This window comes from Gossypium raimondii, chromosome 5 (assembly GCF_025698545.1).
Source record: "Gossypium raimondii isolate GPD5lz chromosome 5, ASM2569854v1, whole genome shotgun sequence".
NCBI classification, from domain to species: Eukaryota; Viridiplantae; Streptophyta; class Magnoliopsida; order Malvales; family Malvaceae; genus Gossypium; species Gossypium raimondii.
The window spans coordinates 2,022,553-2,049,254 of record NC_068569.1 but is presented as its reverse complement, the minus strand read 5'-3'; the positions used below and the strand labels follow the sequence as shown (position 1 = coordinate 2,049,254).

At 35.7% G+C, this 26,702-nt stretch overlaps 5 protein-coding genes and 1 pseudogene across 5 annotated transcripts; all 6 read left to right on the top strand.

Moving 5' to 3' along the window:
• The first annotated feature begins 414 nt into the window (after positions 1-414).
• On the top strand, positions 415-3,227 carry LOC105770611 (transcription factor bHLH68). The gene is made up of 7 exons (XM_012591887.2): positions 415-945; positions 1,051-1,357; positions 1,587-1,661; positions 1,742-1,807; positions 2,067-2,132; positions 2,263-2,322; positions 2,628-3,227. The coding sequence occupies exons 1-7, from the start codon at positions 668-670 to the stop codon at positions 2,772-2,774; spliced, it is 999 nt and encodes a 332-aa protein (XP_012447341.1). The 5' UTR covers positions 415-667; the 3' UTR covers positions 2,775-3,227.
• A 2,769-nt stretch (positions 3,228-5,996) lies between these two features.
• On the top strand, positions 5,997-12,608 carry LOC105769623 (putative E3 ubiquitin-protein ligase LIN). Its single transcript, XM_012590381.2, has 15 exons — positions 5,997-7,158; positions 7,936-8,160; positions 8,269-8,354; positions 8,440-9,612; positions 9,690-9,834; positions 9,922-10,179; positions 10,282-10,588; positions 10,674-10,798; positions 10,896-11,012; positions 11,099-11,230; positions 11,308-11,430; positions 11,521-11,631; positions 11,713-11,859; positions 11,960-12,205; positions 12,305-12,608. The coding sequence occupies exons 1-15, from the start codon at positions 6,355-6,357 to the stop codon at positions 12,320-12,322; spliced, it is 4,017 nt and encodes a 1,338-aa protein (XP_012445835.1). The 5' UTR covers positions 5,997-6,354; the 3' UTR covers positions 12,323-12,608.
• Positions 12,609-12,733: 125 nt separating this feature from the next.
• LOC105769624 (uncharacterized) lies at positions 12,734-14,574 on the top strand. Its single transcript, XM_012590382.2, has 3 exons — positions 12,734-12,932; positions 13,050-13,520; positions 13,758-14,574. Exons 1-3 carry the CDS (start codon positions 12,843-12,845, stop codon positions 14,424-14,426), a joined length of 1,230 nt encoding a protein of 409 aa, XP_012445836.1. The 5' UTR covers positions 12,734-12,842; the 3' UTR covers positions 14,427-14,574.
• Positions 14,575-15,992: 1,418 nt separating this feature from the next.
• On the top strand, positions 15,993-18,451 carry LOC105769625 (peroxiredoxin-2). Its single transcript, XM_012590383.2, has 3 exons — positions 15,993-16,376; positions 16,631-16,710; positions 18,032-18,451. Exons 1-3 carry the CDS (start codon positions 16,222-16,224, stop codon positions 18,286-18,288), a joined length of 492 nt encoding a protein of 163 aa, XP_012445837.1. The 5' UTR covers positions 15,993-16,221; the 3' UTR covers positions 18,289-18,451.
• A 2,332-nt stretch (positions 18,452-20,783) lies between these two features.
• On the top strand, positions 20,784-22,826 carry LOC105771177 (rac-like GTP-binding protein ARAC7). Its single transcript, XM_012592590.2, has 8 exons — positions 20,784-21,066; positions 21,188-21,275; positions 21,445-21,554; positions 21,778-21,841; positions 21,952-22,016; positions 22,115-22,180; positions 22,266-22,372; positions 22,593-22,826. The coding sequence occupies exons 1-8, from the start codon at positions 20,968-20,970 to the stop codon at positions 22,621-22,623; spliced, it is 630 nt and encodes a 209-aa protein (XP_012448044.1). The 5' UTR covers positions 20,784-20,967; the 3' UTR covers positions 22,624-22,826.
• An 888-nt stretch (positions 22,827-23,714) lies between these two features.
• LOC105769774 (cyclin-dependent kinase F-1-like) lies at positions 23,715-26,696 on the top strand (annotated as a pseudogene).
• Positions 26,697-26,702: the final 6 nt, after the last annotated feature.

Sequence of the window (26,702 nt, the reverse complement as noted above, 5' to 3'; positions counted from 1 at the left end):
TTAAAATTGTAATAATATTTAAATTTGATAAAAATACAAAAATTGATTTGTTTTTAAAATTTATTCATAACATATACAGGTGAATAAAAACTTAAGAAGTCTGCCTTGCCCAATAATACGAATGTTTATGTTGTTATGTGTAGTAATCAGTAGCAAATTAGGTATGGGTAGACATGATGAAAAAGGGTGTCCCAAAAGTTGTATTAGCTATGTAGGTTAATTCTTTTAAATACGATTTGAGGTTGTTTTAAATAATTAGAAATTGGGAATGGCTTCTACCTTTTTCTTTTCTGACCCACTTTGAGATAAAGCAAAAGCAGGGCCAAAAAAAAAAAGAAAAGCAATGAGAGTAAAGAAACACATAAAATAAAAGGAGAAAGAAAAAGGCAATGCAATAAAGAAATCAAAGAAAGAAAAAAACAAAGTTTTCCCAAAAACCTCCATTGATTCAAATTCCTTCAAGTAAATACACCTTTAAAAAATAAATAAATAAATAAAGAGTGGGAAGAAGAGCTCTCAAAGTTTCTACAAACACTTGTTTTGGGAGAGTTGTAGTTTCATAAAAGGGAAAGTGAAAGGAAAACCAGGAGGAAAAGAGAAAGTTTTCTAGTGATCATCATCATCATCTTCTTCTTCTTCTTCTTCTTTAGATAAGATTCATAAGGCCATGAACCGAGGTGTGTTGCAGAGCTCACCGGTGCAGCAACTGATGGCCGGAAACCCTAACTGGTGGAACATCAACACCATGCGCCCACCAACTCATCATCACCAACAAGCGGCGGCAGTGGCGGCAGCACCTTCTCCTTTCTTGCATCCTCCTCCCACTACTTTCTTCTCTCACACACCCACTTCTTCTTCTTCGTCTTCTTCATCTTCTTCACTTCCCGTTCCTTCTTGGCATGATAATAACCAGGAGCTTCCTGAGTCATGGAGTCAACTTCTCTTGTAACTCTCTCTCTCTCTTAAGAAAGCTTTGTATTATACATATGTACCATGCATGTTACCGGGTTCGATCTTTAATTAATTTACTGACGAGTGTTTGCTTTTTAGGGGTGGATTGGTAGGAGAAGAAGAAAAGGGGGGTGATATAGGACAGTTTCAAGCGTTACACCAAGTCTCAAATGCTAATTCTGTTGTGGATGTGAAACAAGAAAACTCTGCAAGCAGCTATGTGTATGGACATGCAAGTGAAGATTTTCATCATCACCAGGCGAATAAACCAGCTTGGTTTCACCAGATATCGTCAGCTGCTTCATCACCTAAGTCCAGTGTCACAAGTTTCAGCAGTAACATGTTGGATTTTTCAGGCAACAAAGCTGAACATGGGAGGCAGCCACAGCCAGATCGGTCTTCTGAGGTAAGAGAGAGGGAGGAATAAAAAAAACAAACAAACAAAATCGAATAAATAACATTTTTCTGCTGATATATATTTGAAGTTTATATCAAAATTCATAGTCTATTGTTGTAGTTTGGTAAAGTACAAAGTACAAACCGGTGGTTGATATGAATAGTATTTTTAAAAAAAACAAGGTTAGTTGCAGATTGCTGTAAAATCAAAAGTCTCATCTTTTCCTTCTTCTATGTAGTGTAACAGCACTGCAACAGGGGGGCCATTGAAGAAGCCTAGGGTTCAACCTTCTGCAACCCAATCTACCTTAAAGGTAATGCTCAATAAATACATATTCTTTTATCGATCGGAGCAACATATTTTAGTGACCAAAAATAATTTATTCATCAACAGGTGAGGAAGGAAAAATTAGGAGACAGGATTACATCACTTCACCAGCTAGTTTCTCCATTCGGGAAGGTATAATATAAGGTGTAATCAATGAAGAGTCAAAAGTTTAGTTTTTTTTTTTTTTTTTGCAGATTGATTGAAATTAATGGAATCAAAACATTTATATTCTTTATGCAGAAAACCCATAAAGAAGCTCTTTTTTTTCTTTCTTTACTTCAAGCACACACAGCGAAACATAAACAGAAAGAAAGCCATTAAATATGACTTTGAAGGTTTAAAATGGTGTGTGTGGTATAATATATGCTTTTTTATTTTCTCCCTTTTGCAGACTGACACAGCGTCTGTATTGTCAGAAGCTATTGGGTACATCAGATTCCTTCAGAGTCAAATTGAGGTGATGTTTTTCTTTTCTTAATTTTTTGCAAACAACCATGAACCAGCAGTGACAGTGATAGCACACACACTGTTTAAAGTTTCATTCAGCCTCTCACAATTAATTTAATTCCTTCTCTCCTTGAAAATAGGCTCTCAGCTTACCTTACTTGGGCAGTGGATCAGCTAACATGAGGCACCAACAACAATCTGTAAGAGAAAAAACTACATCGTCCTTCCCAATAAAAATAAAATCTCTCTCTGCGTATGTGGAGAAATAAGATAGTATTTATTGCTTAATGATTACTGTAAAATGTTTTGGTCAGGTAATAATTAAGCTTTATTGGATCCATTACCTCAAAATGAAACTTGGGGGGAGGGAATTTTGAAAGAGAAAAGCTTTATAACCAATAAAGATTAAAAGACGTTCTCAGCTTTATAGATTACTTTCTTCTTTACTATGCATGATTAAAAAAGTTCATTTATTTATTTATTGTTTTGTTTGGCCATTTTGAAGGATTGTAAAGAAGAAGCAAAGAAAGACCTGAGGAGTAGAGGGCTGTGCTTGGTTCCAGTATCATGCACGCTTGAAGTATGGAGTGGTGACAATGGAGCTGATTACTGGGCACCTCCACCTGCTCTGGGTGCTGGATTTTTCCGATAGGAGAATTACTAGGCTTTATTTAGAACTATTAGAAGATGAAAAAAAATAAAAAGAAAAAAGATTAAAAACACAAGAGATCTCATCATTGATGAAAAATGATATAACATCATGAGCAGTCACTCTTCGAATTTTTTTTAATTAAAAAAAAAAAGTTGCAAGGCTGATTGCTCATGATGCTATACAAGATCTTTCTTTCTTTGGAGTATTTCGTCGATCATGTTGGTATTTCGTCGATCATGTTGTGTGCTTAGCTCAAGCCTTGTGATTTGTAAGAACTATCTCTCTCTTTCTAATTTACTACTAATTAAGATATAAGCTTAGCTGCTAAACTATTTGCGTTTACTTATGTATGTATATCCACTAGTATGAATTTGACTGAAATTACCAGATGTAATATTGAACGTCAATTCATCGAATATTATATTAAAATATATTGCCCTTTTTCTATCTTAATATATTTACCTATTTGATTCAGCAAATATATATATTTTTATATCGTGTGCATTGTGATACTTTAAATTTGGATATGGTTAAATTTACCATGCACATATTTTTATTTTATAAAATTTTGTCAATGAGGCATTGGTTCTGTTAACAAAACAAAAGGTGGAGACCTTAAACTTTAAAGATTCAATTCAAGTTTTATTATTAACAATTTCTACTTACGAGTCTAATCCCAATTTTAAGTTTTATCCATTGTCGGATACATGTTTATACTTGTAAAACTTATAAAATAAATTTATATGATAAATAATTCGGATGTAAGAGCAAGATGGATTAATTATTTTTATTGAATTATGCTTTAGACTTTCATAATAAAAGAATTAGGGTTTAGATATTAGTATTGTTTACGTTATTCTTACGATTTGATTAGTTTATCCAGTGGCCTTAATTTCTTGGAAAATGATACAAATATAGAGATAGTGACAAGAATTCAGATGACTAGGTATGTAATTTTGACATGAAAGAAGAAAAATTTGAATATATTATCATAGATGGAACATAATCAGTTCAACGACGCAAATCATTAGTATTAGTCTTTTCTTTTTCCACATGAATTGTCAAGACGCGCAACACGTGTCATGCGTGAATGATTCTGTCCCATGTGGCGCATGCATGATATCATGTCAACATGATGGAATGTTACATGTTGGCATGGCGTGGTAACTTGCAATGTGCCAATGTCCACCGCCAATCCCACTCCCTACTATATATTTTCTTTTGCCCAATCAAAATTTCCTTTTTAATTTTCCTAAAATTAATGTGATAGATGGAAATTGAATGGTTAAAATTTGCTTCAATTCCCCATACTCTCCAACAATTTAAAATTTAATCCCTCTACTTTTGTTTCAAAGAATTTAATCATTCAACTTTTTAGATTTAAAAATGTAAGTTTGATTGTTAATTCTTTTATTAAATTTAAGTTTATTATAACATCATTTTCTTGGTACATGGCTTCCAAGGTGAGTATTTGTTTATTTCAAACTATCATACCAATAAATTTAACAGAAGAAGTTTAATAAGATTAATCATTGGACTATAATTTTGAAATCTAAAAGGTAAAAGGACTAAATTCCAAATCTATAAAAAAGTACAAGGACTTTTAGCATATTTTAACCAAAATTAATGCATCATACACGTCTAGGAACGTGTCCCTTTATCACCTTCTATTAAGCTCTTGGGCAATTTTAAAGCCCATGCTAGATAGGCCCAAAATAAATAAAAGATGTAGCGATACATGCGGCTTTCTTGATCCAACCCACCTCTCCGAGACCCATTTTGATTCTGCTGCATTGAAATACTAGTATGGTTTACTCCACGAGCCGGGTTTGACTTTTTTAAATCAAAATTGACTTGTAATTTAAAATAGTATTAGCCAGAAATTAAGCAATTGATGTTCCATTCCAGATTCCTGAAGAAGCCCTACCCTAGCACTTAATTAATTAGCTTCTGATCTGTCAGTTCCATCATCTAACAATCGAGGGAATCTTACTTGGTGTTTGACTTTATTATCACATTCCAAGAACCTCTTACTTAACATGTAAATGAGATTTCCGTGTTTGCAAAATAAGTAATTATCGAGAGGTCTTTGAGTTGTCGATTCACTTGAATTTAAGTTTTTTAATATTTGATTCTTGTGAGTTGAATAGAATTTTTTATTTTTAATATACTTTTATATATTTACAATAGTTTAAATATAAACAACCTTAATAAACCTTGAATTAAAGTTTAATTACAAAAAAAATGATAAATGAGATTAATCGAGTTTAATCTTAAATAGCCCGATTAAGTCTCGAATGAAACTTAAACTTATAAATTGGTATTCAATCGAGTTGGAGTAAAGTATACATACATTTATTTTCTCCATTGTTATGGGCACATCAAACTTTACCCATTGTTACCTGACAATGTGAAGCATGTAGTAGAGTTTTCAGATTAATTTGTAAATAGATCTGGTAGAAGAATTACTTGGGTTTTCTGGGGCCTACCCAAATTCAATTGGAATTGCAAATAAGCAATAATAAAAAGAAAATAAGAACACAACTTTTATGTAAAAACTCATTCGAGAAGAGAAGAAATTCATTAATATTGAAAAACAAATGATACAATGAGAGTTTTGACTATATCTATTTAAGGGTTGAAAAATCCTATTTTAATTAAAGTCAAATAGTTTGAAGTGTAATTTTATACGGATTCAACTTGTGCAGTATAATTCGCAAGGGCTCCACCCCACAACCCAACCCTATACAAATTTCCTTATTTTGTCGCTATATTTATTTCTTCAAAAAGTGACAAGATTCGAATAACACAAACTCTAACAATTAACTTGAACTAAAATAGTAAAAGATATTATAAATTCTCTACTTCCCATTTTGGATGGCAGGCAAGGCAATATATTATAAATATATGGACAAATGTAATCGGGTAAAGGCTGTGGGTAAGCAGTGAAGACGACAAGTTGAATTCATCAGCTCAATCAAAAACTGCAGCAACTTGCTACACTAATAATTTATCATTAACTTTCTGTATGACCCAATCTTTAATCCTGCATTATTTGATTGATCTTTAACCAATAATACTAATTAATTGAGAACTAATGCAACGTAGGCAATCGGCTGAGGTGCTGAGTCATGAAATATATGCGAGAAAATTCCAAGCCCGACGAATGAATCTTTAATCCATTTTTTTTATAGCCCATATCTAACATTCCGAGTCTCGTGCTTTGATCATTGACACAAATGGAAGAACCTGCTTCAACGCCCGAGATTGGAAGCAGTCTCCGTACGCTAGAACCGCGTTGCGGTGAGGCCGGCCTGGGCGGCAAAGAGGGGGGCTCTTCTTCTTTGTCTTTTATTTTGTATTGCATAATTAATCTTTATTTTTAAGCACTAAAGTTTAAATGACAAAGGACTAATCGGTCATTTTCACATGGCGTTCCGTTGTCTTCGCGCCAGCACAAAGATTTTGGTATTTCGGTTAATATCATCATCATCATCACCCCTTGTATCTAAAACCTCACTTTGAGCGTTTTACTCAAAACATAACCGTTACGGTCAAGCAATATCACCACCGCACCGTCATGGGAACCACCGCCACTACGTCAACCCAAATCCTGCATCACACTACCTCCTTCACCTTCGAAATCCTATCCCAGTCCGACCTCCGCCGTCAAATTTTCTCTACCTTACGTTGCAAGCTTTTGCCCTCCGATCAAATCACACTCAAACCCTTAAAGCTCGCCGCCGAAACTCTAGAAAACGCCATTTCCACATCTAACACCGCCATCCAATCCTCCTCTCTCCGCCTTGCTGAAAAGCTCCTCGTTTCCTACCCCGAAACGACCTTCTCTTCTTTCCTCCTATCTCTCATTTACGCTTTGTCAAACCAACCCATCAATTCCTCCATTAGTCTCCTACAAGTTTTCTATTTAGACCCTTCAGTAGCTCGATCAGAACTAGCACCCACCCTTTTCGAAGACCTCTTTCTCGTTCATTTCCTACCCGTTCTTCAACGGTTCAACGAACAAAGATCGACCATTTTGTCATCCTTATCGCAAAATGCGAATCACGATACAGACGATTATTCCATATGTGATGTTTCGGTGGTCGTTCCATGCTCTAAATTGCTATCGAAAATGAGTGGTGATCAAGCTTTGGAGTTGAAAGAACTGGAAAGAAATTACGAAGAGGTTCTCGACGAGAATTGCAGGGTTTTCGTTAAGTATTTCAAAGAGGTTCTAGCAAATAATGATGAAAACAGATCCATTAATCCGCCGGATTTGGTGTTTAAGCAATCAGAGAAAAGTGAAGAAGTAGACTATCGTGAAGAAGATGATGACAACGTCAAAGCCAAGGAACTTGGATTGAAAAACGGACGGTATAATGTAATATATTTTGCTGTAGCTTTTAATTAATCAACACCTAGATTTTATTTAATGTTCATGACCTGTTCATATTTAGCTATAGTTATAAACTATAGACTTGAATGGTAACCCTAAATTTGCTCATTTTTGGTCAAAACTGGTGAATTTGCTTTGACACATTCAAGTCCATGTTTCATTTATTTATTTCATAAGTGTATCCTGACCGCGTTTTTCTGTTGCAGCGTGTGTGTTTTGACAGTTTGGCTTATTATATTATCTTTGAATCAGTCAAGCAAATACAGTATGCTTGTGCAAAAAGAAAAACAAGACTTGCTTAATAGTTTATATTATATTACTGTTTTTAAATCCACTTTTCAATGTAAGCTTTTGTTCGACCGCAATGCCTGGAGGATTATTATTGTACTGGTGTGGCATAATAATACGCTAACACCATTGATAGTGGACCCCTTGAAAGCTTCTTTAATCTGGAAATATTATGGCTGAACCTTGGATTTCTAATTACCCCCATTTTTTAAAATGTTTTAATTTATTATATTGATTGGATTATTCCAATTGACTGCTACTTCCAGCTTGCAGGAAAAGAAAGTGATTTCCATTTCTTGTTTCAAAAATTAAAAATTATACGATCTGAAAATGGGTTAATAATTCTTTGCCATTTTGGGTTAATGGATGGATAATAAGTCTTAACTTTTCAGTGTGAAAAGCGTAGTTTAATGTCTGAAATATGAATTCAATTTGACAAATCTTAGCTTAGTCCTGTTTGTTGCTGTCATGCAGCCAATATGGGCTGAAGGAGAAAGATCAGTTGAATTTTCTCGCAGTAGCAGCAAATCCAAGTCTCCACCGTTTTATCCTCAAAGAGTGTCTGTAAATGTCCTTAAAAGACAAAATTCTAGGACACTGATAACATCGCCAACTTCAATTTCTGATTCTGAAATGGAGTCTCTTTCCGAAGACAATTCACCCAACTCTTGTTCCTCGGAATCTGATGCCGATATCGAGGTAATCTACTCGTTACAAACAAGAAAAACAAATCCCCACCCTTGGACTGAAATAACAAGGCTATTTATTTTATAGTTTTGTAAAATATTATGTTTGTCTTCTTTGTAGGAAAATGACAAAGAAAGTGCATTGTTGGAACATGGAAATAGTCCGACACGGAAACAAAAGCAGCCTGTCTTTGCTGATTCCAGTCGGTAAGTAATATTGGAAAAAAAGAAAATATTGATTAGCAATCGTCTTTTACATATTGTCTACTTGACTTTCTGGCATCTCCATCAGGTCTCCTCATTATCTAATGGCGGATAATGGTAACCCTCCTGGCAGTGGAAAACATACACCTCCCAAGGATTTTGTTTGCCCCATCACAAGTCATTTGTTTGATGACCCAGTCACCCTAGAAACAGGCCAGACTTATGAGCGTCGAGCAATCCGGGAATGGTTGGATCGGGGAAACTCGACGTGCCCCATCACCCGTCAGAGTCTACATAGTACTCAGTTGCCTAAAACGAATTACGTACTCAAGAGGCTCATAGCGAGCTGGCAAGAAAAGAATCCGGGTGCAACCCCCCCGCATCAGTCCCAGAATCTGCAAGTTGTAGAAACTGATCATCATGAGCCAATGGTGAAGCCAGTGGTTCCTCCTTCAACTTCTCCTAATAGTGTCATAAGCCAAGCCAACATGGATAGAACCATCAATGAGTTACGCCAAGCGATTACCAGTCTTTGTATGTCTGAAATTCTCAAGGAATCGGAGAGGGCTGTTCTTCAAATAGAGAGGTTTTGGCAAGACATGAGTATAGAGCCTGATATTCTAACTATGCTCTCAAAACCAGCAGTGATCAATGGATTTGTGGAGATCCTCTTCAATTCAGTGGACCTCCAGGTGCTGAAAGCCACCTTTTTTCTCCTGTGTGAACTGGGTTTAAGAGATGAAACTGTGATCCATACATTAACTCGAGTCGACTCCGATGTCCAACGTATTGTTGGTTTGTTTAAGCAAGGTTTGGAAGAGGCAATTGTGCTTATATATCTTTTAAGGCCTTCAATCAATGGCCTCGTGGAGATGGATGTAGTAGAATCCCTCCTATCAGTTATAAAAGGGAGAGCTGATGATTTGCTTAAAATGTGTTTGAAGCCAAAAACAGCTTCAATTCTATTATTGAGACAAATTCTACAGAGCAATGAAGAGAACGTTGTAGCTTCCATTATCAGCACAATTGTTTCTTCAAAAGTGATTGAAAGAATTGTTGGTAGCTTGGAAGCTGAATGGGCAGTTGAGAGGATTGCTGCAGTTGGTATCTTGAGAAGATGCATACAACAAGACGGTAAATGTAGAAACACCGTAGCTGATAATGCTCAGTTGGCACCAGTTCTGGAAAACTTCATGGCCACAAGCGATGAAGAACGATTTGAGATAGTTTACTTTCTTTCCGAGTTAGTCAAATTAAACAGGTACATTCACATTCCTTGCTGTGAATAATTGAATCAATACTTGCATGAATGGAATCTGATTATAAAGTTTTCTCCAGGAGGACATTCAATGAGCAAATTCTCAACATTATCAGGGATGAAGGTTCTTTTAGTACAATGCATGCTCTCCTAGTTTATTTACAGACAACACTTCAAGACCAGAGTCCTATTGTGGCTGGTCTTCTACTCCAACTTGATCTCCTGGTTTGGATCTGTCTCTAAAAGCTTTCTAGGCTTTCACAATAGCTTATATTGTTACATTTCAGTAATAAGTACTATTTTGCTCTGCAGGTTGAGCCAAGAAAGATGAGTATTTACCGTGAAGAGGCGATAGATACTCTCATTTCATGCCTCAGAAATTCAGAATTCCCAGCTTCTCAGATTGCAGCTGCAGAGACAATTGTATCACTGCAGGGAAGATTCACTACCTCGGGGAAGCCCCTCGCACGGCCTTTTCTTCTAAAGCGTGCCGGACTTGAGAAAAATTATAGAAAGCTCATGCGGATGGAGCAGCTACACAACAATCCTGGAGACTTTGAAGATATATCTGTGAGTTTTATTTTTCTAGTTTCGCATATTGCACCTATTACTTGCTTTTCATTCTTTCTTTTTTTTTCCTTTTTGTCACTTTGATTGAAATGGTATGGACAGGAAGAAGAGAAGGCAGCTGATGCTTGGGAAAGAAAAACAGCATTTGTTTTAGTAAGTCATGAATTTGGTTTGGTTTTTGAAGCTTTAGCAGAAGGGCTGAAGAGCAAATCAGCAAAGCTATGTTCCACTTGCTTTGTGGCAGCAACATGGCTAGTATACATGCTTGGCGTTATTCCAGACACCGGAATAAGAGGAGCTGCCCGAGTCTGCCTACTCAAGCACTTTATATCAACATTCAAGTCTTCAAAGGACATTGAAGACAGAACTCTTTCCTTGTTGGCTCTCAAAAGCTTCATTCATGACCCTGGTAGGTTCTAATTTTTGCAGTAAAAAAGATCGATTCATACATGCTTTAAATGCTAGCTAACTATGCAAGATTATCTGAATTTCAGAGGGACTGCGCGATATGTCTTCCTATATGAAGCACATTTTGAAAGGTCTAAGAGAACTCAGAAAATCTTCCTCACTGGCACTTGAAATCATGAAACTTCTCTCTGACGGGCAAGATTCCAGTGCTGTAAGTTTGTTAAACTTCCAAATCAATAGTTCCATTAAAAAGAAGGGTGAAACTTGAAAGTATCGAAGCAAACTTATCGATTTCTGTTGTGCTACAGGAATTATGGAATCATAAAGAACTAGCTCAAGTAGACTCTGCTGAAAATGGAGAAGTGTTGTCAATTGTTAGTTTCAAAGACAAATTCTTTTCAGGCCATTCTGATGGAACTATAAAGGTAACCCTAAGCTCTGCTATTAAGTTTCTTAATTCCAGTGACAGGAGGTTATCAAACTTGAGTTCTTACTGTTCTAATTTTTAAAGGTCTGGGCTGGTAGAGGCAGCATTCTTCATCTTGTCCAAGAAATTAGAGAACATACCAAGGCTATTACAAGCTTGTATGTTCTACAATCTGGGGAAAGATTATATAGTGGTTCACTTGATAAAACTACAAGGGTATGTATGATCTTATGTTGCTTCTAGATTACATCCAATGAAGGGCTAGACTGATGCATTCTATTTGTAATGTGCAGGTCTGGTCCATTGGCAATGAACAAATACATTGTGTACAAGTACATGATATGAAGGATCAGATTCATAACTTAGTTGTTGCCAACAGCATTTCATGCTTCATTCCCCAAGGAGCTGGGGTCAAGGTAATAGGATCATTTCATACTTCATTCTCTTACCTTTCGGCATCTGAAGGGGAAAAATGGAGTTTAAGCCTTTTTCCTTACCCCTTTCAGGTTCATGCATGGAATGGACAATCAAAAGTATTGAATCAAAATAAATACATCAAGTGCTTGGCTCTTGACCATGGAAGATTATATTGTGGATGCCATGATAACAGTATCCAGGTAAAAAGCATCCAGCTTTTCTGGACACCCTTTTTCTCAGTCATTTTTGGTAACTTAATGAAAAGAAATCTTATTTTTCAGGAACTTGATTTAGCATCTGGAACACTCAGCACCATTCAAAGTGGTTCTAGAAAATTACTAAGCAAAGCACATCCGATCCATGCACTCCAGGTTCACAATGGACTGGTATATTCAGCCAGTACTGCCTTGGATGGAGTAGCTGTGAAGGTACCTTTTCTCTTTTCTGCTATCCCTTCCCTTCCATCTTCATTTTGATGACAAGCAATGACTTTTTAACCTTCTATTAATTTTTTTTGTTCCTGCAAAGATTTGGAGCACTACAAATTATAACATGGTGGGATCATTGCCAACTACTTCAGAAGTGAGGTCTATGGTAATAAGCTCAGAGCTGATATACTTGGGATGCAAAGGAGGAATTGTGGAAGTTTGGGACCTCAAAAAACAAACTAGAATTGAAATACTGCAAACAGGAACTAATGGTAAAGTTCTTTGCATGAGTCTTGATCCCAATGAGGAAGTTTTAGTTACCGGAACTTCCGAAGGCCGAATTCAGGTAAAAAAGAAAAGAAATAAGCTCCTCTTCTTCAAACTTCAAACATTCATTGAAGTTGAATCCTTTGGATTAATTGCCAAACCTTTATTTGCTCTGCAGGCATGGGGATGGAGTTAAAAAGCTGGAAAAAAGAGAGGAAAAAAGCTTGTAAAGTATGGAGAACACATTGATTATAGAACAATAGAAGCAGAATAATTCCACTGGAAATGTTTATACCCTTTGAAATCCCTTGGGAAAAGAAAAGTTCTTGTAATTTGCATGCAAGTTGTGATTCGTTCTATGATTTGAGTCTTGCCTTGCATCAAGTTGAATTGTAAGTTTTGGTCAAAATTTGTAATTCTTTAGCATTGTACTGCTTACATACATAAATTCTTATATATGGATACTGTAAATTTGTCCGGAACCTTTGCATTATTGGATGAAAATTCCAAAATTTCTTGAAATGGCAATTTAATATTTGATGAGATATTGAAGTGATTATAATTTTGACCAAAATAAAGTGATTATAATAATAAATAAAACTAACCCACCATCGATAAAAGCCCACGAACAAATCTTGCCGCTCCCGCTTTTCAAATAGAACAATTTTGTTCATAATTAGAAAAGGGAAAAACCCCACGAAAGGAGCTAGCAGAAAATGGATTCTATAGCTTTAGCAGTGCAGAAACTAAAAGGGTTCGCTGAAGGCTTGGTTACAGGTCGTGAATCTTCATCTCGCCGCAATCCTGTATGATAAGTCCCCCCCCCCCTCCCTTTTTTTTTTACTCTTTCTTTTTTCTTTTCCTCTGTTTTCTTCTACTGATTTTAGCCTATCTTGTTCTGTTTTTTTTTTGTTGGTTTAAAGATTGAAATCTTGAAGCGGCTACAAAGAGAATCATTTTCAGACTTGATGAAACTCCGAGACAGACAAGACAAAGTGGAACGTTTATTTTCATTTTACAAATCATCCAAGGGGAACCCATTCCAAGAATCAAGTACCGTTTTGAGAGGGGAAGTTGATTTTCTCGGAGCTGTATTGCTTATGTCCAGGGTTGATGAGGAACACTGGGGTGGGATTGGTCGGGCAGGAATTAGAACTGGGGTTGATTCCAGGTTTAGATTTGAAACAGCTGTTGGGGATAAAGGTTCTGTTGGGATTGAATTCGTGGCTAATCAGAAAAGGGTTGCGAGTAATGATGGTGATGTACTTGAAACTCCACTTTCCCTATCTAAGCTGTTTTATAAAGCAAATGCTGCTAATGGGTTTTCCGCCATTGCAATTCCAATTGGAGCTCAGGTTAAAGATCTAGATGTCGCCTCGGACTATTCCCTTCAGGTACAATTTACTAGACCTCCCATTATACCCAGGTGTTTCAAGTTTTAGCCATTGCAATTTGAATTGAATTTTGCAAACCATGCGTTGTTCATTCCATTTTATAGAGTTGCACTTGTTCATGTGAATTTTGCTTTAATTACTGATCAGACTCCATAATTGATATAAACTTTTTAGGTTTTTGTTGTTTTCTTGAACTCTTTTTTTCTGTATTAACCTGTTTCTTTTTGTGTTGTTTAGGAGGAAAAGGGCCTCACTGATGTATCATTGGGGCCACCCATGTTGCATCAACAAACTGGAGGTGCAATTGGGGTGACTGTGAGAATGTCCAATGTCATCGCTTCGCTAGCTCAATCAATAGCTGGAATTAGAAATGGACATTGCTTGAGTACTTTTGGACAAGTTGTTTGTCTACTTCCATTAGGATTGAAGCTTTCACTTTTAGGCCTTCACCGAGGGCCTAAATTAGCAGGTCATAACATCCATCTCGGAGCCTTTTCTATTCCAGTTGGATTTTCTAGGCCTTCTGGAGATGCTGGTTCAAGGGTTGAAGCATCTGCTCCACCTTTGACACCAAACATTCCAGAATTTGGATCTATTGCCCTGAAGCTGGATTCAGAATTTGATGAATACAAAAGACTTTCTGGTTGGATTGAGATGAAACAAGCAAATCCAGAACATTTAGAATGGGCTGTTAATTTCTCTGATTCTTCTGAAGATGGGTATGGTTGGGGTACAAGTCTAGGTGGAATTCTTGAAGGTCCAGGAAACTGGGGCCACTTTCAGGTTGAATCCTATGTAAAATTTAACCCAAGTAAAAGATTTAGCTTGAAACCAGGAGTTGCATATGTAGTAGATGGAAATACCCAAACCCTGGCCCTTGTGCTTCGGTCTAACTGGTCTATATGATTGTATGTTTAGGAGGTTCTAGTTTTTCTGGAAGGCCATATGTTTTGGAGAAGTTCAATTTTCTCTTCAGGTATATATAGCTTGCAATATCCACCATGTTTTAGATAAATTGATTGATAAGTATAGTTTTGCCAACTTGTTGGAGCCATTTCCTCGTCATTTTGGATAAGAACATGCTTTTCTGGATATACTCCATCTTGATGTCAAGATGTCTAAACAATCTAACATGAATTTACAGTTTGATTTGTTATGCTAATGAGACATTTGAGAAGGTTGCAGCCTTGAGCATTTAAGCACAATGATCTTGCACCTAGTGAATAATGAAAAAAAGTTCAGTTCCGTAGGTGCAAACTTGTTATCCTTTTGATTTGAAAATTTTTGCCTGCTCCAAGGACTTTCTTGTTGGTTCATACTTGATTGAGTTCATGCAACTTCACTAGGATCAGTCATAAAGCTAATTGTTAAAGTTCCTTCGTTGATTACTATTTAGTAGAACAAAAAGAGATTGACAATATGCATGAGAACAATCAAAGAAAATTAGCATATGTGAACTGGTAATACTTTACCAGGAAATATAGGTTTGATTGAAAATTACAAAGCTTTATCATGGAGCTTATATTCCAGGTACTGAGTTTTCACTCCTAGCTTGTTGCTTGAGGAATTTTAGTTCAGGTATTAGTCACAGATATTATGAAATGTTACACATCACATATATGATCTTGTTTGTGGTTGAAACTTTAATAGCAATAGAAATTACTGATAGGATATTGTAATTGCACCAGCCGAGCTGGTGCTTTTATGTTATTCTGGAGGCACTAGGCCATGTTGCTTGACCATGTCCTAATCATTTTGGAAACCTGAACAATCGAGTGGATCTTCGATAGCTGCTTCAACTGGTATTATACTTTGGGTGGAATTGCAATAAAAATTTTATTGCTGCTGTAGTAGTTTGTATTGATGATCTTTTTCCAGTTTCCTGTTGTCCCTGAACTCTTCTTAAGTCATAGTAGCGGCAGGGAGGACCAATCACCTAACCTTGTCACCGAGAAGGTGGCAAACATAAGATTCTGATGGATAGGACGACCCAAAATGTTAAAATGAACTGAATGCAGCAACGGAGAATCCAAGGCATAGACAGTCATTGATGATATTCTAATGAAATGTCATCTATGACCTGGTAGTCCAAGACCTTTTTGTTTTTGTCTGGTTTCATCGTTGTGGGCATAACAATTGTGGCTTCAGGCCTTGCAAAATTTGAGATTTCAGGCCTATCTAAATCATGTATGATTGATTTTAATACTAACTGTTGATATAATTGATTGTAATGGTTGAATGCTTAGAATCATGAAACTTTTACCTAGTCAAAGTTGATTCAGGGTTGTTTTGTTATGTTTTAAATTGGGGTATCTTTTATTAGATTTTTTCAGGTTTCATTTTCAATTTTCAATTTTCAATTTTCTCCAAATCAGGTTTGGATTTGATATCAAATATTTTGCGTGATTATTAGTTGACCCATTCAAAATAATGAGATATGCAACCTTAATATTTTGCGCGGGCAGTTCGTGCTAAGGGCTGAACTGAGAAACTGTCAATGGTCAACAGTTTTAACAAAGTCAACCACACCCAAAGGATATTTCAGTACACTTCTAAAGCTTCTTATTACGTGGCTTAGACGATTTGATAGCGCCATCAAAGGACTAAGACCCTATAAATATTTTCCTCCGAGCCTTCATTTATCACTTTCCGACAACTGCCGTAGCACCCGACTTACATCACCACCTTAAATTTTTATCCAATGGCTCCGATTGCTGTCGGCGACTCACTCCCGGACGGTAGTCTCTCCTACTTCGACGCAGAGGATAAGCTCCAGCAGGTCTCCATCCACTCCCTCGCTGCCGGTAAACAGGTTATCCTTTTTGGCGTTCCCGGTGCCTTTACCCCTACTTGCAGGTAAGTAATTCTCTATTTTGTATTCGCAGAGATCCGCCTGAATGTTTAAAATCTATTTTGTTGCTGGAAGCGTCAGGCTCCATCTTGGACCGTGACTTATTTTGATTTCATCTAATGCATGCACCTTTTTCTGACCAAAAGAATAACTCTTCTTATCGTGTTTTAACTGTCTTTTTCCGATCAACGGATCCGATTTTTAAAAATTTCTTCTAGCGGATACTTTTATGGAGAGTTTTGAGTTGGTGTAAATGCAGCTTGAAACATGTGCCTGGATTCATCGAGAAAGCTGCAGAGTTCAAATCCAAGGGTATTAATGAGATTATCTGCATCAGCGGTAATTTTTTGTTGCTTAATATTGTTTTCTAATTTTATACGGTTTTGTTTTGATTGAATATTTAATTAGCATCAAATGATTCTTTTAACCTTCTATAAATAATCACATTTGGGGAAAGAAATATTTAGTAATCTATAAGTATTACCTTGACCAGTAAAGTATTATTTAAATGGAAATGTTAATCAGTTCTCGTCATTGATTTGGTGATACTTTTAGATCATTTAAATAATGAAAACTTTAATTAATGCATTAAATTAAATAGTATTTAAATGTAATTAATTCGACTAATTGAATTAAATCTTCTTTAATTATTAGCTTGGGTTTTCTTAAAAATGGAAAGGGAACTGATTTACAAAAACTGAACTTTAAATTTTATTCTAATTAACTTGAAACCCACATAGTTTTTTTAAACTTGCTCTTAATACATTGGGAATTTGAGAAATTTTGAAAATTAATGACTCAATTACACGTTTCTTTCTGTAAACACCATCTTAACTGGATATTTTAATGTGGTTAGTTAGCATGAATTGAGTTAATTAATTAATTTAATACTTACAATGATTAATTTTAATTGAAATTGGTTACCTTACTAAGATTCAGTAGCAAAAGGTCCTTAGTAGTGGCTTTGCACCGTATGATATCAATTGTAATTCCTTTAGTTATAAAGTATCTTAATTTAAGTTTTTAAAATATTTTTTTACCTTTGACCCCTAAATTGCTATAATTTTGTTTTAGGCCATTTATACCAAATTCATAATTTCGTCCTTAGTTTTTAGGAACTTATATTTATACAATTTCTAGGTTACTCATGGCTTCCTCAATCCTCTATTTCCTAGGAGGATATTACCTGTTACAACAATAATAGTATCCATAAAGGTGCTTAGCAGGCAATTCCTTAAGAAATATGAATCGGTAGCTTTAAGGTTATTTTCAAGGAAAGAAAATTGCAATTAAACACGCTTCCTCTTGAATTTAACAAAAATAGTGCTCTAATGTAAAAGCGTTTTGTAAAATACTAGTAAATAAATAATCTCTATCTAGTCCCTAAAAAGTTCTCTAACTGGTGTTATCCGCCAAATCCTTGAATAATTAAAATATATCACTAGATAACATTCTCTTTGAAAAGTACCTAGTAATAGTAAAATTTATAGTTTATTTGGTAAAAAAAAAAATCAAGCTTCCTATACTGATTACAAGATTTGGCTTTAGACTTTTCAATAGAAATTCAATTATTTGAAAGGTATGGAGACTTGGGTAAGGTTTTGATGGTTTACAGCATTTGTAAAATCCAGTAATGTGAATTGGGTCTTGAATTTTGCAGTGAATGATCCCTTCGTGATGAAGGCATGGGCCAAAACTTACCCGGAGAACAAGGATGTTAAGTTCCTGGCGGATGGTTCGGCAACATACACCCATACTCTGGGCCTTCAACTTGACCTAAGCGAGAAAGGGCTGGGCACTCGTTCCAAGAGGTTCGCTCTCTTGGTTGACAACCTCAAGGTGAAAGCTGCGAATATTGAACAAGGAGGAGAATTTACCGTCTCTAGTGCCGATGACATCCTTAAAGCAATGCTTTAGAATTGCTTTTATCTACGGAGGTCATCTTGTTTTAACCTCGGAATTGCCGGCCATCTTCGTAAACTCTCCTTTTGGTCTTTAATCTTTGTAGTTTATACAATATGGATTTGTTTTATGTAGTAGCACTTGATGGTTATGGCAATAACAGGTACCTTTTCATGCATAGGGTTTTCGCTTTTCTCAATGCCATCAGTTTTCAGTTTTCGATTTTTGGCTTGATCGGTTCAATTTATTTGACCATTGATTCAACCGGTTCATAGAATAAAAACTCTGATAAAAAAAAAACTCTCATCTCTCATTTCGTTTTCCACTTTCTATTTACTCTAATAATAACATTCTTTTACCGTAAAAAAAAAAAAAAAACCTGAAGAGAACAATTTCACTTTGTATTCTCATAATACAACCTGACAGATTGGCTCGAATTGTGACGTTTAGCATTTTACAAAACATTTGGTTGGGGACCCTTTCTTTATCTTTTAGTTCCTGCATTTTATTTCGAAATCACAAATTTAAAAAATAACCATGAATATTAATATTATTTCATAGGTATTTTTATCATATAATTTATGTTAAATTTAAATTTCGAAGTTTTTTTTCCCCTAAATTCAAGTTACCAAACATATACTTCGGTGGGGGTGGATAACCCCAAATCCAGGAAGACTTTTTGTTGATGGGGTGAATTTGGACATTACTTTTAGCAACGATTTGTCAACCTCCACTGTAAGTTTGGTTTAAGGCAGCTCCATCCTTGGGTCATATAAGGAACAGTTATATCCTTACATTAATTCTTTCTTTGTAATAGAAAACATCATTTTTAAGTTCCGCCAACGTTCAAAAGTAGGTTAAAAAGAACATGAAAAACTGAACCCTGCACAGTCCAATCAACGAACATTACCTTTACACTTAAATGCATCAAAACACAAATTCGCACGACCCCCAAACCAAAACTAATGATTATTTCAAATCAAATTGATTATAATTTATTTGTTACAAAAACATGAAAAAAGAGAGCAGGGAAAGAACCTCTTGTCGTTTGCAATAGTTTGTACGTTTATGTTGAATATGAACAAAAGAGACAAGACGACACATTACTTATGTTGGTGTAATAAATTGAATGAATTATCTAACGTCTCATTTATTTCAAGAAATTTGTTTTTAAAATTGGGGGATTTGCAAAACAAACCATTTCTTTTAACTGTTACTCACCGTGTTTTGTTTTTTTAACTATGGAGCAAAGACATTTGATGCTGGTTTCTTTGCACCAATGTTTTGGGGTTCAGGCCTTTAGATAATTATGTTGCTCTGCCCCTATAATAAATCTTTAGGTTCTTTCAAATTAAGGGGCTAGTTTTTAATTAGGGTTTTAATGTTTAGGTTAAATAAAAAAATAGAAGGGATTTAAAAAAACAAAATAAATAGAGGATTAGGAGCATGTATCATTGGTTACTTTACATATATAGGATGGATTATCATATATAACATAAAATTTTTCTACTAATTTTTTCTAGTCGAATCTCTTGGTTTGTCATTATACTCGTAAGGAGTAGAAAGAATTACAACCCTCATTTCACCTAAAGTTCTAAAATTTATTGATTAAATTAGTTCTATGCGCCATTTTCTATTCTTTCTATGTTGTAAGATTAAAATAAAAAATATTTGTTGCATTCTCAATGTTCCTTTACCTTGTCATCAACAAAATCTTCTCATACAAGCATTTTACTAACGTTTTCAATTATGTTGATAGACCTTATTCGAATTGTTCCTTTTCTATTTATATTTGTATTCTATATAGAGATTATTATGTCGGCAATAGTGTCCTTACTCATGGTAAATTAAAACTTATTGTTGCTCTCGAATTTTGATATAACCAACGTCGTGTGATGTTTGGACAATTTATAGAATAAAAGCTAAAGATACCACAGTTAATCGAGTCAAATTTTATTTTTATTTAATTTATAATTAATTTTATTTTGTTATAAAATAAAAAAATAGGTTTAAGAAATAAAAATAACTTCTTCTACTGCTTTAGAACTCTGGAGATTTATAAATTAAGAGTATTTTTAGATGAACGATACATCTATTTTCGATAAAATTAAAAATAACAGTAACGAATTACCGTAATTATAAAATAAAAAATTTCACCATATCACAACCACCGTGAGTGAGTAATTCAACTGTGGTTTTGTTGCTTGACTCGGAGACCGATGGATCTAAAACTTATCATTTAAAAACAAAATAGAAATCTGTTCCATTGTTATCAAAATACTACAACTGCTTCTGCGTTTTAGTAATAAAATAATAAATGCCAAAAAAAAAACAACAACCAAAGCTGGAAACCAACATTGAGAAAAAAAAGGATCAACCGAAGGAACTACCCGTTTGAGAGAGGGCCCCATTTAATTTTTTTTTCCTGCATTTCAAAAAATTTAGCTGTTTGCATATTTGAAATCTATCGATATAGACGATAAAGTGCTGCAACTCCATTGACTACAGATGATACTTCCTTCATAAGCCAATCTTCTTTTTCTATTTTTAATTACTTTTTTTTTCCCTTGAAATTACAACAGCTATACATTTAAAAAGAACCCTTTCTTGCTCCTTGTTTAACTTTGCCTCAACTTTTTATATATATTGCTGCTCTAGTGTTCAAGTTGGGGAAGGTTTTTAGGGAACAGCAGCATGAGTGCTTCAAAGTTCATTAAATGTGTTACAGTTGGGGATGGAGCTGTTGGCAAAACCTGTATGCTCATTTGCTACACTAGCAACAAGTTCCCAACTGTGAGTTCTTTTTTATGCCATTTATGTGCTTTGGAGTTGCTTTACTACTAGGGTTTTTTTGAAACTCGGAAAGGGTCCTCTCATGAATTTAGAGTAATAGAGTTGTTTTTTTCTTTGTCAGGATTATATACCAACAGTGTTTGACAATTTCAGTGCTAATGTGGCTGTGGATGGGAGCATTGTTAATTTGGGTTTATGGGATACTGCAGGTATTCTGGGCTTTCTTGTATTAAAAAAAGTTGAGGTTTTTTTTTGGGAAGAAGAAAAAAAAAAGTCGAGGTCTTGTTTGCTGCTTGTTGGGTTCTTTTTCTAATTGAAGATTTGATGGGGTTTATTTGATGTTCCATTTCTGATTGATTTTCTATTCTTCATTTAAAGGTCAAGAGGATTATTGCAGGCTAAGACCACTGAGTTACCGAGGTGCAGACATATTTGTGTTGGCTTTCTCATTAATTAGCAGAGCAAGCTATGAAAATGTTCTCAAGAAGGTAACTTTCTTCAAATGCCAATCAATAGTTTCTCCTTTTCGCTCTTCAAATAAAACAGTCGTGTGGATTGAACCACAAATGGAGTGACAAGCGACTTATTGTCAAGTCTTAGAATAAAACATTCTCAAAGGAGTCTGATGAATCAAATAGCATTCGGTCACGAAGATCTGTTTTAGTTTGTTTTATCCAATATAATCTTAACATCTATTTCATTTGTCCACAGTGGATGCCGGAATTGCGTAGATTTGCCCCGAACGTTCCGATTGTTCTGGTTGGAACAAAGCTAGGTAGACAGCTATTTTGAAACTTTGATCATAATGAGGCTCTGCAGTTAAGTACGTTTGAATAGACGAATTTCATGAATAACATCGAATAATTTTCGTTCCTTCAATATCAGATCTTCGGGACGATAGAGCTTATCTTGCCGATCAAATGGGGTCTAATATCATAACGTCTGCTCAGGTATGTATGTATTTCTTAGCTTTGTTTGAAATTCGTTTGCGGATACTATTCGCCTTTTGGCACGAATCGAAGTGGCTCATTCGGACCTTGCTACATAGGGAGAGGAACTGAGAAAACAAATTGGTGCAGCAGCTTATATAGAATGCAGTTCCAAGACTCAGCAGGTGAATTCAATGTCATTATATGAAAGGTTTGCACCGTATTACTTCATCTCAACGAACATAACTTGATCTTTGTCGACTGTTTCAGAACGTGAAAGCCGTTTTTGATACTGCGATCAAGGTTGTTCTTCAACCACCAAGGAGGAAAGAGGTAGCGAGGAAGAAAAGACGCCGAAGGTCCGGCTGTTCAATCATGTAAGTAGCTCATTTCTCTTCTTATCCAGTGGCCATTGAACCCATAATTCAGTTCACTCTACGCTATTACACTCATCTAAGGCATCCCCTATTGTCAAAGTAACCATTGGTGAAGGGAGTCAACCCGAATAAGGTCATTACGATCTTTTCAACGTAACCGATGTGGAATCGGGCACCACTTAGCCAATGCTTCACTATACTTATCCGTTGGCTATTGCAGGAGTTTGGTTTGTGGAGGATGTGATGCATGATCAGGGAGATGGCAGTTGAGGATTGCTAATCCTCAACAGGGAATTTAATGGGAGTGCATGACAGAGGGAATTGTTCATTCTCTCATGAATTATGATTAGTGTATTGCTTTCTGTCTTCTTTTGTAGTTTCTGTTGAAATATGTTTGTTTAATGTAATTTTTTTACCTTTGGTTAAGTTATATTCAATCTCCTTTTTGTTACAATCTTAATTAAGGATAGGTTTGGATGAGCGGTGCGTTTATTTGTAGTTAGTGTAAAAATAGCAATGGCAGTGAGATTAGATACTGTAGCGTGAGACAAAAAGTAAGCAAAACGCACCGCACTGCACCCAATCGCCCATCCAAACCCACCCTAAATCTAAAGAAAATCAAGAAGCAAACATGAATCAGGTTTATAAGACTCGATTAAAATGGTTCAATTGTCTCCCTATTAGGCAATAAACAACCATACAATGGGATTTTGAGGACGAGGACTGAATACTTGGGGAAGTAGATGGGTTCATAATTATATTTTACCCAACATTTCACTCCACATTTTTCGGAAAAAAAAATTATAAAACCACGCAAAACTATAGATATTATTTGAATTCAGATTTGATTATGTTTCATTTTTCCTGTAATTTTTTATTAACTTTTTAATATTAAGGAAACTGAAGGTTATTTAGAGATCGGATTAACTCTTTGTTTCTTTTTAATTATATTTCTAGATATTCAAATATTAGTAAATTTCTTTTTAGTTACTCAACTATAAAAATTAAAAATAATCATTTAACTATTCAATTTTATTTTTTTTGTTACTTGGCTAATGGTGAAAGCTTTTAAAATTAGCGAAATAATAATTTTAACCTCAATAAATCATGTCAATTAGTCTTTCGACATTGAGGGTTAATTTTAAATAAAAATAAAAAAACGATGAAAATTATTATCTTGCGTGTTTTCACTTTTGTATATTTTCAATCAAATTAAGTTAGTAAATTTATTTTTTAACTTTTAGGTGAAAATATCACAAAAAAATGCATAATACATAAATGTTGATGGTTAGAGTTTTTATAATTAAGATTAAATTGATATAATGAGCAAATATTGAGGATTAAAGCTGTTATTATGCCAATTTTAAAAGATTCTGGCTGAAAAGAAAAAATTAAAAAATTAAGTGATATTTTGTAACTTTTTAAATTTAAATAACAAAATATAAATTTACTAATAAATAATTAGTAAAAATTTGTTTACTAACAATTAACTTACTACTAATGTAGTTTCCTTGTTTTTTCAAATGGGCATTTAATGGCCCGTAGCTAGAGGGCGGGTGAATTAAATGGTAGCTGATGGAACTTTTTTCTTAACGGCGTCGTTTCTTTAAACTACTCAATCAGTCCTCGCTTTTCTCCTCTGTGATCGGTAATTTCTTGAGAACACAAACATCAACAGAAACAAAGAACCTTAAAAAGAATATGCAGAGCTCGGAAGAATCATCGGACGAAGAAAGAAAAATGGAGCATCCATTACCGAAGAGCTGGAGCATTCACACGCGACCCGAGATTATAGCCAAGTACGTGATCATGGAGCGCGTCGGTTCAGGCACGTATGCCGACGTCTACAGGGCGCGTCGACTCTCCGACAACCTCATTGTCGCCCTCAAGGAAGCCCACGAATATCAATCGGGTTTCCGAAAAATCGAGGCCTTACAATTACTCCAGAACTGTCCCAACATCGTTGTCATGCACGAGTACTTTTGGCGGGAAGACGAGGATGCCGTGCTCGTATTAGAGTTCTTGAGAACCAATTTAGCGGCTGTTATTGAAGAAGCCAAGAAGAAGGAAAGTGGGGTCCCATTCGGAGAAGTTAAAAGATTGATGCTTCAGATTCTACGTGGGATTGACGCTTGTCATCGGAATATGATCGTTCATCGGGATTTGAAGCCTGGGAATTTGTTTGTTTCTGATGATGGGGTTCTTAAGTTAGCTGATTTTGGCCAGGTAAATTTCATTGTTTGATTTTTGGTTCTTGATCATTTAATTGGTTTTCCTGGTGGAACCTACGACTCTATGAGTCGAGATGTATTTAGATTGTAGGATGATCTTGGATTAAGGGGTTTTTTTTTCTCTATTGCAAAGCTTGCCTTATTTTAATGGCCACCGTCGCAGGTGTATGAACTATGAACGCGAATTTTCAGCAAGCTTACAAACCCGCTCATGAAGCTTTTGAACTCCACTGCCACTATCAATGTTTAGAATGCTTGTCTAATTTTCTCAAACTATGTCTCTTCTTTAATTCTTTTAGCCGATGCTTGAAATCATGAGCTCAAATTGATTTGATAGCAAAGTTAGAAGGAAGAAAATGTAGATTCTTTAGGTGGGATTCGTCCAATTACTGCATTCTGGGTGTTCCTTTGAATCAAAATGCTGCATTTTTAATGTTAGGTTAGTTGATGGCATTTGCATCACTGAGAGGTGTTGATGCTAAATTCTAATAAACCATTTATTTAGTTCCGATTTGAGTTACGATAGTATATCATTTGGGGGTCCCGGGAAAGCTGGACAAATAGGCCCCATGCATTATCAGAAAATGAACTTCTTCAATTTTGGAGTCAATAAACAGTTTGTACGAACACAGGCTGTAAAGATTTTGCATCAATGTCTTTGTTTTGATTGTGAATAGCAGCATCCTGTAATTTCATTTCTGTGAAATTTGCCCTGGTCCCCATTGTGCGCATAGTTCACGTTCTTACTTTTCGGACCATGTACATTCAAAAGAACGATAAACCCAATGAAATAAAAGAGTTGAGATTTGTCCCCATCAGCTTATCAATGGTTAATTCCAATTGCTGATTTCGAATTGTCAGTCGTGTTTGCATGTGGTTAGCATGCTTCTTTTTGCCAATTATGGTCTACAAAAGAACTGTTCAAAATTTGTTCTGCTTGTCATCTTCCATGTGTCATATATCTTTGTGGTTCTATTTTCAGGCAAGGATACTGATGAATATGGAGCCTGGATTTGTTGCTGACAATGATAACCAACAATGGCTTGGGCAGTACACAGGATACCCGGAAAACATCTCTCCATCATTAGATGCTGCCCAGGAAGCAGACGATTTACCTAATCAAGGATATAATAAGCGAGTGGAGGAAGATATGAATAAAGAAGAAGTTTTTAGACAGTTAGTTAAGCTCAAGGCTAAACAACACGCCGTGGACGAAACTGACAAAGCATCGAATATTAATGATCCTTTCAAGAGTTCTTACTCGTATGAGGCTGAAGATGGGGATGACAGAAAAGGTTCTCTCACATCTTGTGTTGGCACTCGCTGGTTTAGAGCCCCCGAACTACTCTATGGATCGACGGGTTATGGCGTGGAGGTGGATTTGTGGTCATTGGGTTGCATTTTTTCAGAGCTTCTAACCCTTAAGCCCCTTTTCCCTGGGGTTTCTGACATTGATCAGCTCAGCAAAATCATCGATATTGTGGGAACTTGACTGAAAAAGTCTGGCCGAGCTGTTCGAAACTTCCCAATAACAAAACAGTCTCTTTCACCAAGATAGAGAACCCAACTGGTTTAGAAGCCTGCTTACCCAACCCGGTCACTGGATGCAATCTCTCTTGTCAAAAGACTAGTTTGTTATGACCCAGCTAATAGAGCTACTGAATGGAACTTCTCAATGACAAGTACTTCAATGAACAACTTCTTCCTCTTCCAATTTGTGAGCTGAATGTTCCTTTTGCAAGGAATGGCCATGATGAAGATCCACCTGATGGGAAATCATTATGATGGTATGGGTTCCGACTTGGATGGTTCTGTTAATGTCTAGAACACCAGCAGTGGTTTTTCCATACAATTCCCTTGAGCCTGGTCTGTATTCAGGTATTGTGAATGCCTTTTTTTTTCGTTGTTTTTCCATTTTGTTTAAAGGCATAGCTAGCTAAAACCAGCAACTAGGAAGATGAGAAATCGTGAATCTGTCAGACTTGCTTGGCTCTGTATCAAACCAACTTGTGTACACTTCAATCATTGTAAAAACCTGGATTTTGTAGTTGTGAAATTTTCATGTTCTTTTTTATTAAGGTTATTTGATAACAGCCATA

Excerpts from the sequence above, each read along its gene's own strand:
- LOC105769624 (XM_012590382.2), top strand. The coding sequence starts at position 12,843 with ATGGATTCTATAGCTTTAGCAGTGCAGAAACTAAAAGGGTTCGCTGAA. Across the intron at positions 12,933-13,049 it reads CTTCATCTCGCCGCAATCCT|ATTGAAATCTTGAAGCGGCT; the intron begins GTATGATAAGTC and ends GTTGGTTTAAAG. Across the intron at positions 13,521-13,757 it reads CCTCGGACTATTCCCTTCAG|GAGGAAAAGGGCCTCACTGA; the intron begins GTACAATTTACT and ends TGTGTTGTTTAG.
- LOC105770611 (XM_012591887.2), top strand. The coding sequence starts at position 668 with ATGAACCGAGGTGTGTTGCAGAGCTCACCGGTGCAGCAACTGATGGCC. Across the intron at positions 946-1,050 it reads TCATGGAGTCAACTTCTCTT|GGGTGGATTGGTAGGAGAAG; the intron begins GTAACTCTCTCT and ends TTTGCTTTTTAG. Across the intron at positions 1,808-2,066 it reads TAGTTTCTCCATTCGGGAAG|ACTGACACAGCGTCTGTATT; the intron begins GTATAATATAAG and ends TCCCTTTTGCAG.
- LOC105769625 (XM_012590383.2), top strand. The coding sequence starts at position 16,222 with ATGGCTCCGATTGCTGTCGGCGACTCACTCCCGGACGGTAGTCTCTCC. Across the intron at positions 16,377-16,630 it reads GCCTTTACCCCTACTTGCAG|CTTGAAACATGTGCCTGGAT; the intron begins GTAAGTAATTCT and ends GTGTAAATGCAG. Across the intron at positions 16,711-18,031 it reads TGAGATTATCTGCATCAGCG|TGAATGATCCCTTCGTGATG; the intron begins GTAATTTTTTGT and ends TGAATTTTGCAG.
- LOC105771177 (XM_012592590.2), top strand. The coding sequence starts at position 20,968 with ATGAGTGCTTCAAAGTTCATTAAATGTGTTACAGTTGGGGATGGAGCT. Across the intron at positions 21,555-21,777 it reads ATGAAAATGTTCTCAAGAAG|TGGATGCCGGAATTGCGTAG; the intron begins GTAACTTTCTTC and ends ATTTGTCCACAG. Across the intron at positions 22,181-22,265 it reads GCAGTTCCAAGACTCAGCAG|AACGTGAAAGCCGTTTTTGA; the intron begins GTGAATTCAATG and ends CGACTGTTTCAG.
- LOC105769623 (XM_012590381.2), top strand. The coding sequence starts at position 6,355 with ATGGGAACCACCGCCACTACGTCAACCCAAATCCTGCATCACACTACC. Across the intron at positions 8,161-8,268 it reads AATCTGATGCCGATATCGAG|GAAAATGACAAAGAAAGTGC; the intron begins GTAATCTACTCG and ends TCTTCTTTGTAG. Across the intron at positions 9,835-9,921 it reads TACTCCAACTTGATCTCCTG|GTTGAGCCAAGAAAGATGAG; the intron begins GTTTGGATCTGT and ends TTTGCTCTGCAG.